This window comes from Thermobia domestica, chromosome 9 (assembly GCF_964235325.1).
Source record: "Thermobia domestica chromosome 9, izTheDome1.hap1.1, whole genome shotgun sequence".
Taxonomy (NCBI): domain Eukaryota; kingdom Metazoa; phylum Arthropoda; class Insecta; order Zygentoma; family Lepismatidae; genus Thermobia; species Thermobia domestica.
The window spans coordinates 4,939,046-4,955,315 of NC_137462.1; the positions used below are offsets into that span (position 1 = coordinate 4,939,046).

Below are 16,270 nucleotides of genomic sequence, written 5' to 3' on the forward strand. Positions count from 1 at the left end.
ATAAGCCATCAATGGTACCCTTTACAAAAATGCGAGATTTGGAGATTGGAGTACCATTTCGTATTGTAAACTGTGAGATAATTACAACGGTATATGGTAGGAAGGCCTGTGTGACATTTGAAGGAGGTGAAAAAGTGATTTTACCTGGACGTTGTACTGAAAAATTGGAAGCAGATAATGGTGCATTATTAACGTATTTACAAAGTGGGAATGTCTGTTTAATATATAAAGGAATGAAGATTAATGTATCTGGACGTAACATGCACGATCTTGAATTTACTGAACTGGTTTACTCATCGTAAGTGTATGGTGACATGTACAAACAAGATGAAACATGAATTTTCCTCTTCGCCCCTCCTCTTCATGCATGCGCAGTCATCTGTATGCATAGTGTCGTTATTCTGTACTGACCAGCGACTGGAGTAACATGTCTTTGAGTGCTTGTGCATCAACTATGGATACCAAGAAAGAGTACTTGTTAAATGTTGAATATGGACTTAATTCAATGAAAACCAAATTAATTTGCATTGGACTGGATAGTGATACATTTGAACCAGTGATTCGTGTTGGCAAAGGACTTGTGTTTGGAGTGGAGTTAAATTTGGCAGAGTGGGAGAAACTTGTACATTTAACCCCATTTGTTACGGACTATTTAAATTCTCAAGTGGAAATTACATTTATAAAATCTCTTGGTCGAAAAAACGAACTGGTGGTACGAAAACTAATGGGTGAAAAATTAGTGATGTTAGAGAAGAAAGGAACACTTCATGCTCCTCGAAACACTGTGTACTTATCTTCAAGTGATTGGCTTTATTTCTTGAAAATATTACCGTGTATTGAACATGCTGTGAAAAACAGTAAAGTTTGTAGTGTTGTGCTACGTGAATATTTTGACTTGTGTACAGATACTATTCGTAATCATGTACAATTACAGTGTCTTACATGCAGAGGACTTGCCGGAATCCATACCTGTGTAGATGAACAGAGTATTATTAATGGTATGAACATCAGTTTTCCAAGTGTCTCTCTTGATAAGAACAGTGATGTGAACATTGATGGTGAACGATTAAAATTGGAAATGAAAGTATTTTGCAAACAAAAACTTATAGATTCAATAATGGCTGATTTATTTGATAGTGTATCGACACAGCCATGGTGGGGGGAAACCGAAACTCAACCTTCGGAGGGTATCAATGAAGTGAACGACTCTTCATAAAGAAGGAGAAATTGATTTGTTTTTTCATGTATACGAAACAACGTAATATCAAATGTAATAAAAATATATATATAGTGGAAAGTGAAATGTTTTATTTGTGTGTGTGTGTGTGTGTTTTGTGTTCGTTTCATACACCTCAATATGTTAGGATTTTAAAATTTTTTATAAGAAAAAAATCCTAACATATTTTTTCCTCGTATATTATAAGTGATACGTATAATAATAATAATAATAATCATAACGAATTCAAATTCTTGAAATGAATGTTAAAATAGAAATTAGTATTTGAAATTATTATTATTATACAACTTTGTCTTAAGTATGATAGGACTTTTTTTTAATTTTTAAAAAAAGGAACTCAAATAATTAATATTAAAATTTTAAAAACAAAAGTCCTATCATAATAATAATAATAATATTGAATTCACATACTTGATTTAATTTACGAAAGAATAACTGATTAAGTATTTGAATTCATTATTATTATTATGTAGTTATATGATTACATCATTGAATTAAAAATCAGTTTTAGAATCTTTTTTTTTAAATCACTATGAAATTCTTTAATTCAATGACTTAAAAACATGTTTTATGATATGTGTATTTAATTACATAGCTGACATAAAACATATTTATTTATTAGGAAACGGAGAAAATAAGAAATAAAACATTTGTTTTCAAAGAGAAAAAATAATACAAAGTGTTTATTGTTGATGAAACTATTTACACAATTAAAACGCCGGTAAGTATAGTACATTTTAAAAAGAACGTTAGATTTTGTTTCCATTGTCCATGTGTTGATAACTTTACAACTGCCATATACTGTTCACTGATGATACTACTGCTGTTGATGTTGGTGATGAAACGTAGATAGAGGTCAATCTGAACATTGAAGATGATGTCCATACACACGATGACGATCTTTTACTCTCTGAAATGAAAAAATGAAAAAAACAAACTTAAAATTTATTTTATCTATAATCATGAACAAATAATAATACATACAAACACATTATAATAAAGAAGAAGAAGAAATGGCTACCTGCAATAATATGAAAAGAAAAGCAATCAAAACAAACGAAGAAGAAGAAGAATGAAGACATGATTACCTGTAAAAGTAAATACAGCAAACGACGATCATTTTTTTCTGGAGTTGATGAGAAAGTGTAATGAAATTCATTTAATGACTTTCCTTTAGCTTTGAAGCATAGGAAAAGATATGAATAATGTCCACATAGGGATGATTTTACACTTTGAATTTGTTTATTATTAAATGTATAAGAAGTGGAATTTCTACGTAGAAATTGAATATGATGCATTACATATGGAGGAAATCCAAATGTATCGAAGTAGTGGGGCACGGCCATCAGTATGAATATATACGGAAATCCAGTGTGTGCCAAGTTTGTTCGAGGGATCTGTATTTATGATGATAGCTGCAGGTAGTGGAACATGTGCTGGTAATTCATTGGCTGCATATACGCCAACGAAATGATTGTGAAATAAAGAATTTGTTTGCAAAGCATTTAATAAATCTAGTGTAGAGGACATCATGTATAAAAATGCAGACATGTACATATATGATATGATATTTAAATAACGTACCTTTAAAAATCCATGATGATGTTCCTCTGATGATCCACTTCTAAGAGAGATTGGAATTCTCCATACACAATGCAGGAGATAGGTGCTGGTAGAGGCTTCGTAAAATGAACTTCCAGACGAACACACCCATGACGTATAAGATTCCAATGCTGCACAGCGCTGGCTTCTCCATCTTGAGTAATGTCGAAAACAAAGATAGTGTATCCTTGAGGAAAGTCAAGGCGAGGAATATTGTTGCCATGATTTGAAAAGTGAATGCCTGATCCACAGAATAAGGTATGATATGAGGAAACATAGAGGTTGTTTTCGAAAATTGGTTGTAATGGTTTTGAAGGTACAGGTTTTCCATCAATGTATAGAGAGAAGAAATTGATGTCAAAATGTTTGAAATGAAATGGATTTGAAGTTATTGTTCCTGTATAGGCATCATTTTGTGTAAACGCCACAATCACTCGAGTTGGTAATACTCCCATAAATAAATTATCTATTGTTTTTGATTGAAGATCCTTTGGAATGACGAACGACTTCATTTGCACTCTTGTGAGAGGATATTTGGCTGTTGTTGATTGTAGAAGCTTGTTATGTGCTAGTTTTATTGTAGGACTAACATTAATCTTTTTAATATGTAAAGCAGCGTCTAAAATGTTCACTTTAGCTTCAACAGACGCATCACTAGCGATGAGACAAAAGTTTGGCTTTGCAGGAATTAACTTGAGACGTAATTCTACTCCTTGGATTAAAAATTTATCTTGATTAAAAATATCACAATGAAGATGTCCAAGCATGTCGAATTTTGCACTTTTTTTTTGTTAATTCATAACGTTGTTGAAATCCTTTATTACCACTAGATGTTGCATCCATATGTCCAGCAGTATCTTGAAACCAGAATGCACATTGAAGATGAGTATTTTTAGCAGAATCATCATAATTTAACAGTTTTTCAATGTATGATCGATATGGATGATTATGAGATGGAAATGAAATCAGTTTGTTATTTAAATACACTTCCACTTCACTGAACATAGAATTTAAAAAGTCATTAATAGGAGCCACAGCTTTATCACTTTCACCAAATGCTGATCCATCAGGCTTAACGATTTGAGCTTCGATGTAAAGAAGAGTATGTGGTAGATCTATGTATTCATCACTTGTTCCTGGGATGACAAACTCTATAGGAGCATTATCAGCTAGTGAACTGATTGGTTTGTATGTAACAACATGATTATCCAATATACTGGTTTGCGTTGGTTTTGTAGAAAAAATAACTAGTTCACTTTTTACACACTCGCAGGATTGATGATGTAAGAAAGCCATAATGGTGATGATTTAATCAAAGATATCGTGTGATAACTTCCTCTTCTTATAAGACTGATTTTTCTTTGTTTTCTGTGTACGTTTCCTCTTGCCCTTCTCCTTCTTCTTCTTGCGCTTGATGATGTGTAATGGTGAAGGGTTAAAGATGGAATGATGTGTAATTCTTCTTTTCCTTCGTTGATATCCAGATCCTGTATTACAAAGGAAGTTTTTCCACATCCACTTGGTCCGGCAACAATACATGAAAAGGGATGTTTCCACGTCGTGTCCATGTTAAAGAATATGATCATTCTTTCTTCATACGTATATTTATAAAGGGCCTTATTACATTTCTCTTCTTCTTTTGTTGGAAGTAGTGTAGCCATATGGAAGAGTATCATATGAATTTGGAATTCTACGTCGTTTAATATAATTTATCTTATAAATTTTTGTTTCGGGCATGCTGACGATAGTATGGTCTTTCCTGCGGCAAATTTTTTTCTCATTGGTAATTTTGACTTCCGTGGGACGAGATTCTTCTTCTTCTTCTTCTGCATCCTCTTCATTATCTACTATCATTTTCTTCATTACATCAAAATTTAGGTGTTTTGAAGATTCATAGTTTAATGAAAAGCCCCGTATCTTGCATACTTGAAACTCCTTCTTCGTGCTGGGATCAAAAATACGTAAGCTGTAATTCTTCGGGCCCGCCGATACATATTCTGAAATATAGGCTTCTTTACCATATTCGAGGACTTCATTTGTTAAATCGCCTAAAAAGTCACCAGTTGGAATTGTACTTTCACCAGGTTTTTGCGTATAAATGACGGAATCAGTATCAAAATATAATACTCTTTCTTGTAGTTGATCTAAATATTTGTACAATTCTAATCTCGCTTGTGCTGTTGTGTATGCGGCTATGACAACATTTACTGTTGGTAGTGAAACAGGAACGTCATCGTTGTATTGCCAATATACATATAACATGTCATCATTTACTGGGAATATTTGATGAACATCTATATCATGAGATGTTAATTTTTCATATAATTCCTTGGGTTCATTAATAATGCTGACATGACCCATGTTCTCACGTTGACCAAATTTTCCCCAAAATGAATTTAGCATTAATTTAGCTAAACTTCTAAGTGCTGGATTATGTTTAATTTTGTTCTCATCTAGACGTATTCCTTCCTTTTCATAAAATTGCTGAATGTACTTCTTCTTTAATTCATCTGTTTCACACCATGCTGGCCATCCACTTGCTTCTGTTTTTGCTTTCAGGAAGGTGTTTATGTATTCTGCAAATAAGCCACCACTTTTTGTTTTTTCATCATATTGAACAACGTCATATGCCCATATTTCATGAATATCTATTATTTTGTATCCTTTTTCTAATGCCTTTCTTACTTCATCTGCTACCCATGTTCCATGTAGCACTCGGTCTTCATCGTTGTGATTACAAGGTGCTTGATTTAATTCATCACAACATGTACGGCAGAGTGGAAACATCAATCTATCATTTGATTTATAAGGGAGGACAGGATGAAACAGTTGTTTTGGAGGCAAAATACTGAGCTTAACTAATCCTTCTACTTCTTCAATGGTGGGAATATTTGAATCTCCAGGCAGATAGATAGTAGGATGACGAATTGGAAACTTCTTAGTCTTAGAGATAAAAGGATAAAGGGAAATAACATCTTTGTATTTTATGGTCTCTCCTTCAGATTCTTCTGCTTTATGATACAAACGTATGGCATTCACACGTCCTCCATAAAAAGCGTCACGAGGTTTTAATGGTGTTTTCTTTGTATACGGATGATTACTAACATACTTCTTCATCTCTTCATTTCCTGCCAATTGTTTTTTAAATTCACAACCCCATATTTCATGCACTTCACAGCCAAAATCTTTTAATTTTTGGATTTTCTTCTTTGTTGCTTCATATCGAAATTCCATGGTATCTGTAGCATTGTTATAGATGGGTTTATCTCTGTCGTTAGGGTAGCAGTAGATACAACCATGTGTGAAATCGCCTTCATACTCCCAGACGTGTATTTTTCCTGTGTTGGGATCTGTCCATACACCATCTACTTTCATTGATGCTATTCGTTTTTCCTTACTACGTGCAGCATTGGTAATTTGGATGTTTCTGGTTTTTTCTTCCCAAGCTATCCATTGTACTGCTTCAACTGATTGTACATCTCTCCATCGATATCCGTTCTTTGGTATGATACCAATTGTATTTTCCTTTAAGAAATTTCTACGATATACCAAATTACATGCACTGGCAATTGTAATACATTCAAGTAAGGGATTGACATTAGTTTCAGATTCAAATGTATTCATAAATGAAATACAGGCTTGACGTAATACCTCGACATCCTGTACACAATACTTGATGAGTTCTTCTTTCATTTTAAAGGTGTCGTTTTGATGTTCGGTATACCATTGGAGAAACTTGCGTCTTTCGTCTACTTTCATAGTATCTGCTCCATAATATTTAATGTCTGGAAGCGGCCCTTCATAGGTTTGGTTCTCACGTCGATTAAAGAAGTGTGGGAAATATCCTTTGCACGATTGAAGCCCAAATGCACCACTTAATTTACTTAAGGGCATAGGAAGAAAGCTTAGTGAATCGATGAAGGTTACGTTTCCTATTTTAAGAGAGAGAATTTTTGCTCCATTCATGATTACTTCTGGAGTCCAATTCATCTTCTCAACCATGGTCTTAATGATGAAATGTGCGTCATATCCCTTTGAGTTATGGGCAACACAGATTACTGATTTAATGTTTGGTCGACGTTGTTGAAGATGTTTTAGAAAATCTTCTATTACATTTTCTCCGTCAAAAATATTTTCTCGCTTTCCACAAATGACACAATCATTCTTGATGTTGTTATCTTCATAACACTGGTAACATACATGTTGACTAACCAAGACATTAGGTATGTGTTCATATATGTTTGCGTCCTCATCTTCTATTTTCGTATCTTGTGTGCATTCAATATCATAAAACAGAATCATAGCTTTCTTCTCCATGATGATTTTTTCATTGGCTTTTTTCGATTTTCTTCTTTCATTCACTTTCATGTAACATTCATGATTGGGTGGTACTATAGCATAGCAAATGTTGCAATAAGTTTCTCCACATACGTGAGAACCTTTCTCTTTTACTACATAAATTTTCAAACACTGGGCACAACATTTCACAATGGAACATAAAGGCTTTCCATTTTGATACGGCGCTGACTTGTGATAGTCATAGCATGACTGTCCATAAAATTCTCGATTACAATCATTGCATGTAATATGGATTTCTTTAAAATCACATGGTGGCTTCTGATGACAACGAAAACATACAGCTGTACAATGTTTCAAATGTGCATGCTTGTTTTCATATTACTTATGACAACTTTCACAATAATAACTACAGCTAAAACATGATGTCAAGCTTTCAATGACGTTGAAGTGGTTATCTATAAACAGTAAATTTAAAGCAGTTCTCTCGTTATCACTTGGTGGTGCTTCAAACATAACATCACTTCCTGAAAAACCCCTATACACTGTGATTTTATAATCCTTTAAATATTCCTGAAATTTACGAATTTCAGGAATTCCGCCACCATGGCTAAGATCTACATCGGCAGCTTCACACAGATTTTCTGCTTCTTTTTCTATGATATATTTACTTTGATGTTTTACATATCTATTGTATTCAGTTTGATTTCTCCCCTTGTATTTTTTCAGTCCTATGGCAACGATGATTGCATGTGCTAAACATCTTGTGCCTTTATTCTTAATTGTGATAATACCACGTTTTGCCTTTACATATTCTGCAGTATTCATAACATGTTGTTTTAATCCACCTTGTCCTCTTGGCATACGTACATGATGAAAATTCACAATGCAATCTTCATTTATAAGAAAAGCCGCATTACTTTGCAGTACTTTCTCATAACTTATCCATAGAACTTCTGCTGAGAGATTTCTTGCTTCTCTGAATGACAACCAAAAAGGGCGGTGTCCTTCTCTCTCATTTGTAATTGTTATTCCTACGTAATCATGCTGGTCCACATTACGTAGCAAATAATCTATTAGTGCCCGTAGACTTGCTTCAATTGCCGTAAAAGGGTTTTCATCTGCACGCACGGGGGCTAGACGGAATCGTAGCATTCTACCCTCCATATTGTATCTTCTGTATTGTCTTCTTCGTTCTTCTATTATATGAAATCTATTGTGTCCATCATTACGGTTGTTATTTCCGAATCCTACTTGTATATTTGAATTTCGTTGTGCTTGAAATACGGCTAGCAATTCGTCCATTCTTTTTTCTATGTCGTCTAAATCGACTTCCATTTCTTCGTGTTCTGCACTAGCCTCTGCTAATATTTCCATAATTGAGGGATATATTACTTCTTCTTCTTCTTTTCTGGGATCGGGAAACAAATTGTTAATCCAATTTTCTAGTTCATTCGTGTAAAACTTATCATCTTCTTCTTCTATCTTCATCTCTTCCTTATTGTAATCCTCTCCTATTATTTGGGAAAACGTGAGATTTAGCAGTTCTTCTTCATTTCTCCTTTCTTCGACGTCTTCTTCTGTTCCTTCTTGTAACCACTTTATAATTTCTTTAATACGGCCTGATGCTTCTTCTGTTATCGATCTATTGCTAGCACTGTTCAATATTTGTAATAGTTCTTCTTCATCATATTCTTCTTCTTTTTCTACTGGAATTTGAATTTCAATAGTTTCTCTTTCTTCTTCTTCTTCTGTTGCTGCTTCTTCTATTCTTTCTTCTATTTTCATTTGTTCTTCTCCGGCTTCTTCTTCTTGCATTTTTTCATGATGATCTATTTCCATTTCTTCTTTTGCGTCTTCTTCTTCTTCTTCTTCTTCTTGCATTTCTTCTTCTTCTTCTTCTTCTATCCCGATTATGGCATTTATTTCACTTAAAAGAACTTGCGTTTCGTTATTTACGTCCACTACCTCTTCTTCTTCTTCTTCTTCTTCAATGTCATTAATGAAGACCGTAATCTCCTTCAGTAAATCTTGCGTACTCTCTTTTGCCATTTTTCTTCCTCAGATGTATATATACGTAATGCAATATATGTAAATGGTATATGTAATAGTATATGAATATGAATATGATATATAATAGGATATATAAATCTTATTTAAATGGAATATATATATATGTATATAAATATTTTGAAAGGGTATATAAGCGTTTAAAAGAATATACGAGTAAGTAAAATGTGATATATATAAGTAATTAAAAAGGAATAATAATAATAATATCAACGGGAATAGGGAAAAGGATTACACTTATCTTTATTTGTATGCAACCTAAAATAAAAAAGAAATGAATTTTGTTACTTATAAATCAATATATATTAGATATATAAATATATACTATATAAGACAGAACTTTATAATGTCAATGAAATAATCTCTCATCATACCTTTTAAATATTTTTAACTTTTCTTCCTATTCCATGGGATGAAGAGTGAAACAAATGTATGCTCACAATCTCTTTCAAATGTATTGACTAATGAAGATATGTAGATTACACGGTCTTTTATACTTATTCTGTTTTAGAATTTTATCGTTAATTTTAGTGAACGCGAAATCCGTATTTCCTCCTCCTCCTCCTCTCTACACTTCTTTCTTTTATACTGTCATTAATTTTAGCGACCACAAATTCAATGCTATCTTCTTTACAACTTAACGAAAAGATGCTATTGACTTTCCCCGGAAAACCGTTTCTACATGTGTCTTACTTGTCTTATTCATATGCTCCCCTTTTTACGTGTAAGAATACCACCCCCTGGGAGCCCACAACTTTTTACCCCTTAGATGTTATGTTACTGATTTCAAAGTGACTTTATTGAATACAACACCTTCGAAAACTATAGAATCGATACTAATGTTGTTTATTTTACGTGTATGAATATCACCCCCGGGAGCTCAACACTTTTTACCCCTTAGATGTCACGTTACTGATTTCAAAGTGTCTTTATTGAATACAACATCTTCGAAAACTATGGAATCGAAACTAATACTGTTTATTTTAAACTATTTTTACGTGTATGAATATCATCCCCCGTGAGCTCATCACTTTTTTACCCCTTAGATGTCATGTTACTATTTTCAAAGTGTCTTTATTGAATACAACACCTTCGAAAACTATGGAATCGGTACTAATATTGTTTATTTTAAAATATTTTACGTGTATGAATATTACCCCCTAGGGAGACCCCGTGAGCTCACCACTTTTTTTTTTTTTTTACCCCTTAGATGTCATGTTACTATTTTCAAAGTGTCTTTATTGAATACACCACCTTCGAAAACTATGGAATCGGTACTAATATTGTTTATTTTAAAATATTTTACGTGTATGAATATTACCCCCAGGGAGCCCCTCGACAAATAAACTTTATGTTAGATAATATTATTACATGAATACTGTACTTTGAACTAAGGGGACTCGGTGAATCAGTGGTAAAGCGTTCACTTGTGATGCGAAATATCAACGGGAATAGGGAAAAGGATTACACTTATCTTTATTTGTATGCAACCTAAAATAAAAAAGAAATGAATTTTGTTACTTATAAATCAATATATATTAGATATATAAATATATACTATATAAGACAGAACTTTATAATGTCAATGAAATAATCTCTCATCATACCTTTTAAATATTTTTAACTTTTCTTCCTATTCCATGGGATGAAGAGTGAAACAAATGTATGCTCACAATCTCTTTCAAATGTATTGACTAATGAAGATATGTAGATTACACGGTCTTTTATACTTATTCTGTTTTAGAATTTTATCGTTAATTTTAGTGAACGCGAAATCCGTATTTCCTCCTCCTCCTCCTCTCTACACTTCTTTCTTTTATACTGTCATTAATTTTAGCGACCACAAATTCAATGCTATCTTCTTTACAACTTAACGAAAAGATGCTATTGACTTTCCCCGGAAAACCGTTTCTACATGTGTCTTACTTGTCTTATTCATATGCTCCCCTTTTTACGTGTAAGAATACCACCCCCTGGGAGCCCACAACTTTTTACCCCTTAGATGTTATGTTACTGATTTCAAAGTGACTTTATTGAATACAACACCTTCGAAAACTATAGAATCGATACTAATGTTGTTTATTTTACGTGTATGAATATCACCCCCGGGAGCTCAACACTTTTTACCCCTTAGATGTCACGTTACTGATTTCAAAGTGTCTTTATTGAATACAACATCTTCGAAAACTATGGAATCGAAACTAATACTGTTTATTTTAAATTATTTTTTACGTGTATGAATATCATCCCCCGTGAGCTCATCACTTTTTTACCCCTTAGATGTCATGTTACTATTTTCAAAGTGTCTTTATTGAATACAACACCTTCGAAAACTATGGAATCGGTACTAATATTGTTTATTTTAAAATATTTTACGTGTATGAATATTACCCCCTAGGGAGACCCCGTGAGCTCACCACTTTTTTTTTTTTTTTTTTACCCCTTAGATGTCATGTTACTATTTTCAAAGTGTCTTTATTGAATACACCACCTTCGAAAACTATGGAATCGGTACTAATATTGTTTATTTTAAAATATTTTACGTGTATGAATATTACCCCCAGGGAGCCCCTCGACAAGTAAACTTTATGTTAGATAATATTATTACATGAGTACTGTACTTTGAACTAAGGGGACTCGGTGAATCAGTGGTAAAGCGTTCACTTGTGATGCGATAGGGGACCTTGGTGATTTAGTGTCAACGTCTCATATAGCCTCGATGCTGAAAGGGACGCTATGACAATATAGATGAAAGAATTTTTACAAGTACTAGGGGGTCTCGGTGAATCATTGGTAAAGCGTTCACTTGTGATGCGATAGGGGTCCTTGGTGATTTAGTGTCCACGTCTCATATAGCCTCGCTGCTGAAAGGGACGCTATGACAATATAGATGAAAGTATTTTACAAGTACTTATTGTCTTTTCGAGTGCAAAATAATATGCGTTCAATACTACACAGAGGCTTGTAGTGTTTGAGCCCCGTCGCCCAAAGCTTGGACCTCTCCCAACAAAAAATTTCTTAATGCACGCCTGTGTACATAGCTAGTATACGAATTCTATAACGGGATTCTGAGCATTTTAGAAGAAATTGATGATAATAATAGGGAATATTTTAACTACTTTCGTCCTTTTAAAGTAATATCACATACAGCTTAGACTATAATATGGAGAAAACTGTATAAAGTTCAACTTCCTAGATCAACTTAAAGAAATGGAGAAATGTTCTCTTATTTGAGAATAGACAATTGTTTTAACTTGAAGATTTGTGCCCCATGTTGAAATCGTGGGGTTCTGTGGATCAGTGGTAAAGCGTTCACCTCCGGTGATTGGGGTCCCTGGTTCGATCCTAACTCTCGCCGTGTGAACTTTGTGGTGCATATAGCCTCGCTGCTGAACGGAACGTTAAACTCAAAAATCAATCAACATCATATGACATAGGTAACGACATCCGAGATGAATAAGCAACACTAGTTTTGTAAAGTTTTAGATCTCAAACACTGTTTTAATATTACCTAAAACACATACACACATACATATCTTCGCTTCGTGTTGTCTGAAACCATGACCTAAGATAATGTTGACGCGACAGCTGGAGAACAACATTGAAATACAAAACATGTTCTGTTATCTTATTTTTCTGCTCTTTGCAAGTAGACATTGCAGATACAGAAACTCTCTCAGTTCGTTGACTTGTGTATGTGTATTTAACGTTAGATTTCACTCTTATTAACATTAGAAAATTATGAAATTAACCTCAGTGCCTCAGTGGTAGAGTGTTTACCTCTGGTGCATGAGGTCCCGTGTTCAAATCATGTCTTTTTTTCTATATACTTGTCATTAATTTTAGCGACCACAAATTCCCTGCTTCCTTTACAACTTAACGAAAAGATGCTATTGACTGTCCCCCGAAAACCGTCCTTATCATTTCATTTTTACGTTCCAGAGGGCACGGTGGCTCAGTGGTAGAGCGTTCACCTCAAGTGCTTGGGTCCCTGATTCGATTCCAGTTCGTGCCCTATGAACATTGTGGTGGACAAACATCGTATGCGTGGATTTCCCTTCGGAGTTCATCAGTTTCCTTCCACTTTCTTCATTACATCATTTCATTCATTTTTTCATTATCACCTCTCCTTCATTAGCCTAGTAGACGTAACCGTAGGACGTAAAAACTCGGTGGACAAACACCGTGTACGTGAATTTAATGCAACATTTCATTCATTCATTTCTCATTACCATCGTCCCGGCGGGAGCTCATGTGATTCGGATTCCACGTTAATCAGTAGGTCCACGTCTCATATAGCCTCGCTGCTGAAAGGGACGCTAAACTAAAATCAACTCAACTCATCAACTCATCATCACCGCCTGCATTAGCATAGCCGTCATAACTGTAAGACGTAAAACTTAGTGGTTCAGATTCCACGATAATCAGTAGGTCCACGTCTCATATAGCCTTGCTGTTGAAAGGGACGCTGAACTAAAATCAACTCAACTCATCACCATCGCCTCCATTAGCATAGCCGACATAGAAAGACAGACAGACCTTGATGGCTTTATTGTTGGACGTAAATCTCTTCATTGTTTAAAAGATTTCATTTACAAACAGAAAGACAGACGTATACATCATATTATCAAAATTAAAATACCAAGTCTACAGACACTTCTTGCGACAATTGCAATGCGAACCAGAAAACATTCAAGAATTTCATCTTATCATTTTTCTTAGAAGCATCATAGAAGTTCGCTTATGTGTTTTTAACTAGGGCAGTCTTGTTATCTCGTTGTAGTACGTATCATCAAAACATTTGACAATGGCATCTTATCTGTTGCTTTTGAAACTAAACCATTTTAAGATGTAGTTCAATGTACTAGCAAAACAGAGGAAGAAAGAGACTAACAAAACAGACATTCACACATGTGTCTGTGTGTTTTTTTTTTTTTTAAATGTTAGAACATGAACGGAACTTTGAATAAATACACTTGTTCTTTCAACTGCCTTTATAACTAAATGAAGAAAGAACATATATATTTTACTTACCTATTTTAATAAGAACGAGCGGTATCACAAAACACACATACACTTCAGTTTTAGGTTGAAAACACAATCAATTGATAGGATTTAATCCTAAGAACTTAAAGCACAAAACACTCACTACAGTTTAAGCTGAAAACACAATCAATTGGTAGGTTTCAATCGTGGTAACTGAAAGGACTCTGATGAAGATCCGGTAGACGTTCAAGAGTCTTTGCGGGAGGTGGGGCGGGGCTTGGGAATTCAAATTAGCTAACCAATACAAGGCGACTAGAAAAGGCGTGTTTTTTCATGAACCTATAGCTGATGGTAACCCTAAAAGGCATGTTTCATCTTGTTTCTAGCAACATGATGTTCTCAAAGGCTATGAACATAACAACTAAACAGGAAGTGATATCGATTTACTTAGCATAGCAGATACCATCATGTGAATATTCATATAACACACTTCACACCCTACGTTTTAAACAATATGATATGCTATGAGAAGTTTCCATTATTAGAATTTGCTCAATCAATGGAATCCATTCGCAGGAGGTGTGGGGGAAAGGAGTGTATAGGTATGTGTTTCGTTATGAGACTTATATCTGGTTTCATGTCTCACGTCTTTAAAAAAATTGTGAAATACAATATTTACCTTAGCAACTAAGCCAATTTCGTGAGAGGATTTGATCATTTGACTATCACGTCTTCTACAGACACTTTGTGGGAATAGGGCCAAGGGGCTAATCAACACGATTTTGCATGAGTATGTGTTTCGTTATGAGACTCATATAGTGTGTCTCATCTCACGCTTTTAAAAAAAAAAAATCATGACATATAATATTTACCTTAGCAACTAAGACCAATTTCATACAATCTGCTGAGAAGCTTCGATCATTTGAATATCATGTTTTCAGTTCATATTCTACAGTCATCTCGTGGGAATAGGATCAAGGGGCTAAATCGCTTATGCTCTTTGGCTTTCCAGGAGGAGTAGGGGGTAACGGGGATTCAAATAAACCAAAATTTTCCCACGCGCTTCTGTACTACCCGTAAAAGGCTATGAACATAGCAACTAAAGGCTTGTCGAAACTTGCCTCCCAATTCCAGGAAATGATATCGATTTCTAGGAAAACAAGATAATTTTTTGCTGACTCGGCCGTCTATCCAGCCTCAATTCTACTGTCCATACACGGCACAAAGTTCCCGATGAATAGCTGCTGCCGAATCTTGTTTTGCCGTAAGAAAACGTATAACAGCTGGGATCTCGCACTTGGTGAGTTTTTCTATTGCAGTACACATTTTGAGACGCTACAAAAGGGGAACTAGTGATTAGACAACCTTCACTCTACCATGGATGGATGCCGACTGATCTACCGAGCACGTCTGTGTAAAGATGGTAGCGCTGACCCCACTACTTCACGCATAGCCAATCGGAAATTACTTTCCGAATACACCTCGTACATCTATAGAAGCTATACGAATTTGCATAATCTACACCTTATTAAAATGTATAATCTATACCTGTTTGAAATTCTCACTTATTCAGGAAGTGTGTGATATGGAATTCACTTAAATTTTATTTATCTATTTGGACTAAAATTGAATCTAAGAGGATCACAATGACAGACCTCCAGGAGTACTGCTGTAAAGGAAGAATGCCTACCTGATAGGGTCATTCCACATAATTTCCCAGGCCAACGGACTCATTTCTTCCACTTTCGGCAGCGGACAAGGAATAGTATTAATGGACTGCAGAGTTGGACAGAGCCACGGAGGAGGAATACCGCCATGAGCACAGTAGATCTAGCAAAACAAAATAAAAACAAGATGGAATTTGTAATAAACTTCTCTGGAAAGCATCACTGACATTTGCTAATAAAAGAAGAATAAACAGCATATACTTTCTATTTACTTGTGGTATTAGTGGAAGTACCTTCTTAACTATTTAGCATTATGAACAAGTGAAATATTTTGTTTAACATCCTAGCATTATTTAATGAGGCTACACGACTTACTGAATTAAAGAAAGCAATCTCTTTAGTTCAATGCCCT

The 16,270-nt window shown here is 34.6% G+C and overlaps 2 protein-coding genes across 4 annotated transcripts in view; both read right to left on the reverse strand.

Moving 5' to 3' along the window:
• Positions 1 to 16,270, reverse strand: part of LOC145694354 (uncharacterized) — a 105,508-nt gene that overhangs the window by 12,111 nt on the left and 77,127 nt on the right. Inside the window, exons 14-15 of one of the 3 annotated variants that reach the window (XM_081770491.1) lie at positions 15,882 to 16,021; positions 9,323 to 9,463 (exon numbers count right to left, since the gene is read on the reverse strand). In XM_081770491.1, the coding sequence (XP_081626617.1) occupies positions 9,415 to 9,463; positions 15,882 to 16,021 (189 nt within the window). In that variant the 3' untranslated portion in view covers positions 9,323 to 9,414. Of the gene's footprint in view, positions 1 to 9,322; positions 9,464 to 10,557; positions 10,697 to 15,881; positions 16,022 to 16,270 lie in introns of those variants that run through there. The other 2 variants (XM_081770490.1, XM_081770489.1) reach the window with 2 other exon arrangements.
• Positions 1,906 to 6,463, reverse strand: LOC145694275 (uncharacterized). Its single transcript, XM_081770364.1, has 2 exons — positions 2,822 to 6,463; positions 1,906 to 2,147 (listed from the first exon to the last, which is right to left on the reverse strand). The coding sequence occupies exon 1, from the start codon at positions 6,461 to 6,463 to the stop codon at positions 4,460 to 4,462; it is 2,004 nt and encodes a 667-aa protein (XP_081626490.1). The 3' UTR covers positions 1,906 to 2,147; positions 2,822 to 4,459.

Excerpts from the sequence above, each read along its gene's own strand:
- LOC145694275 (XM_081770364.1), bottom strand. The coding sequence starts at position 6,463 with ATGAATACATTTGAATCTGAAACTAATGTCAATCCCTTACTTGAATGT.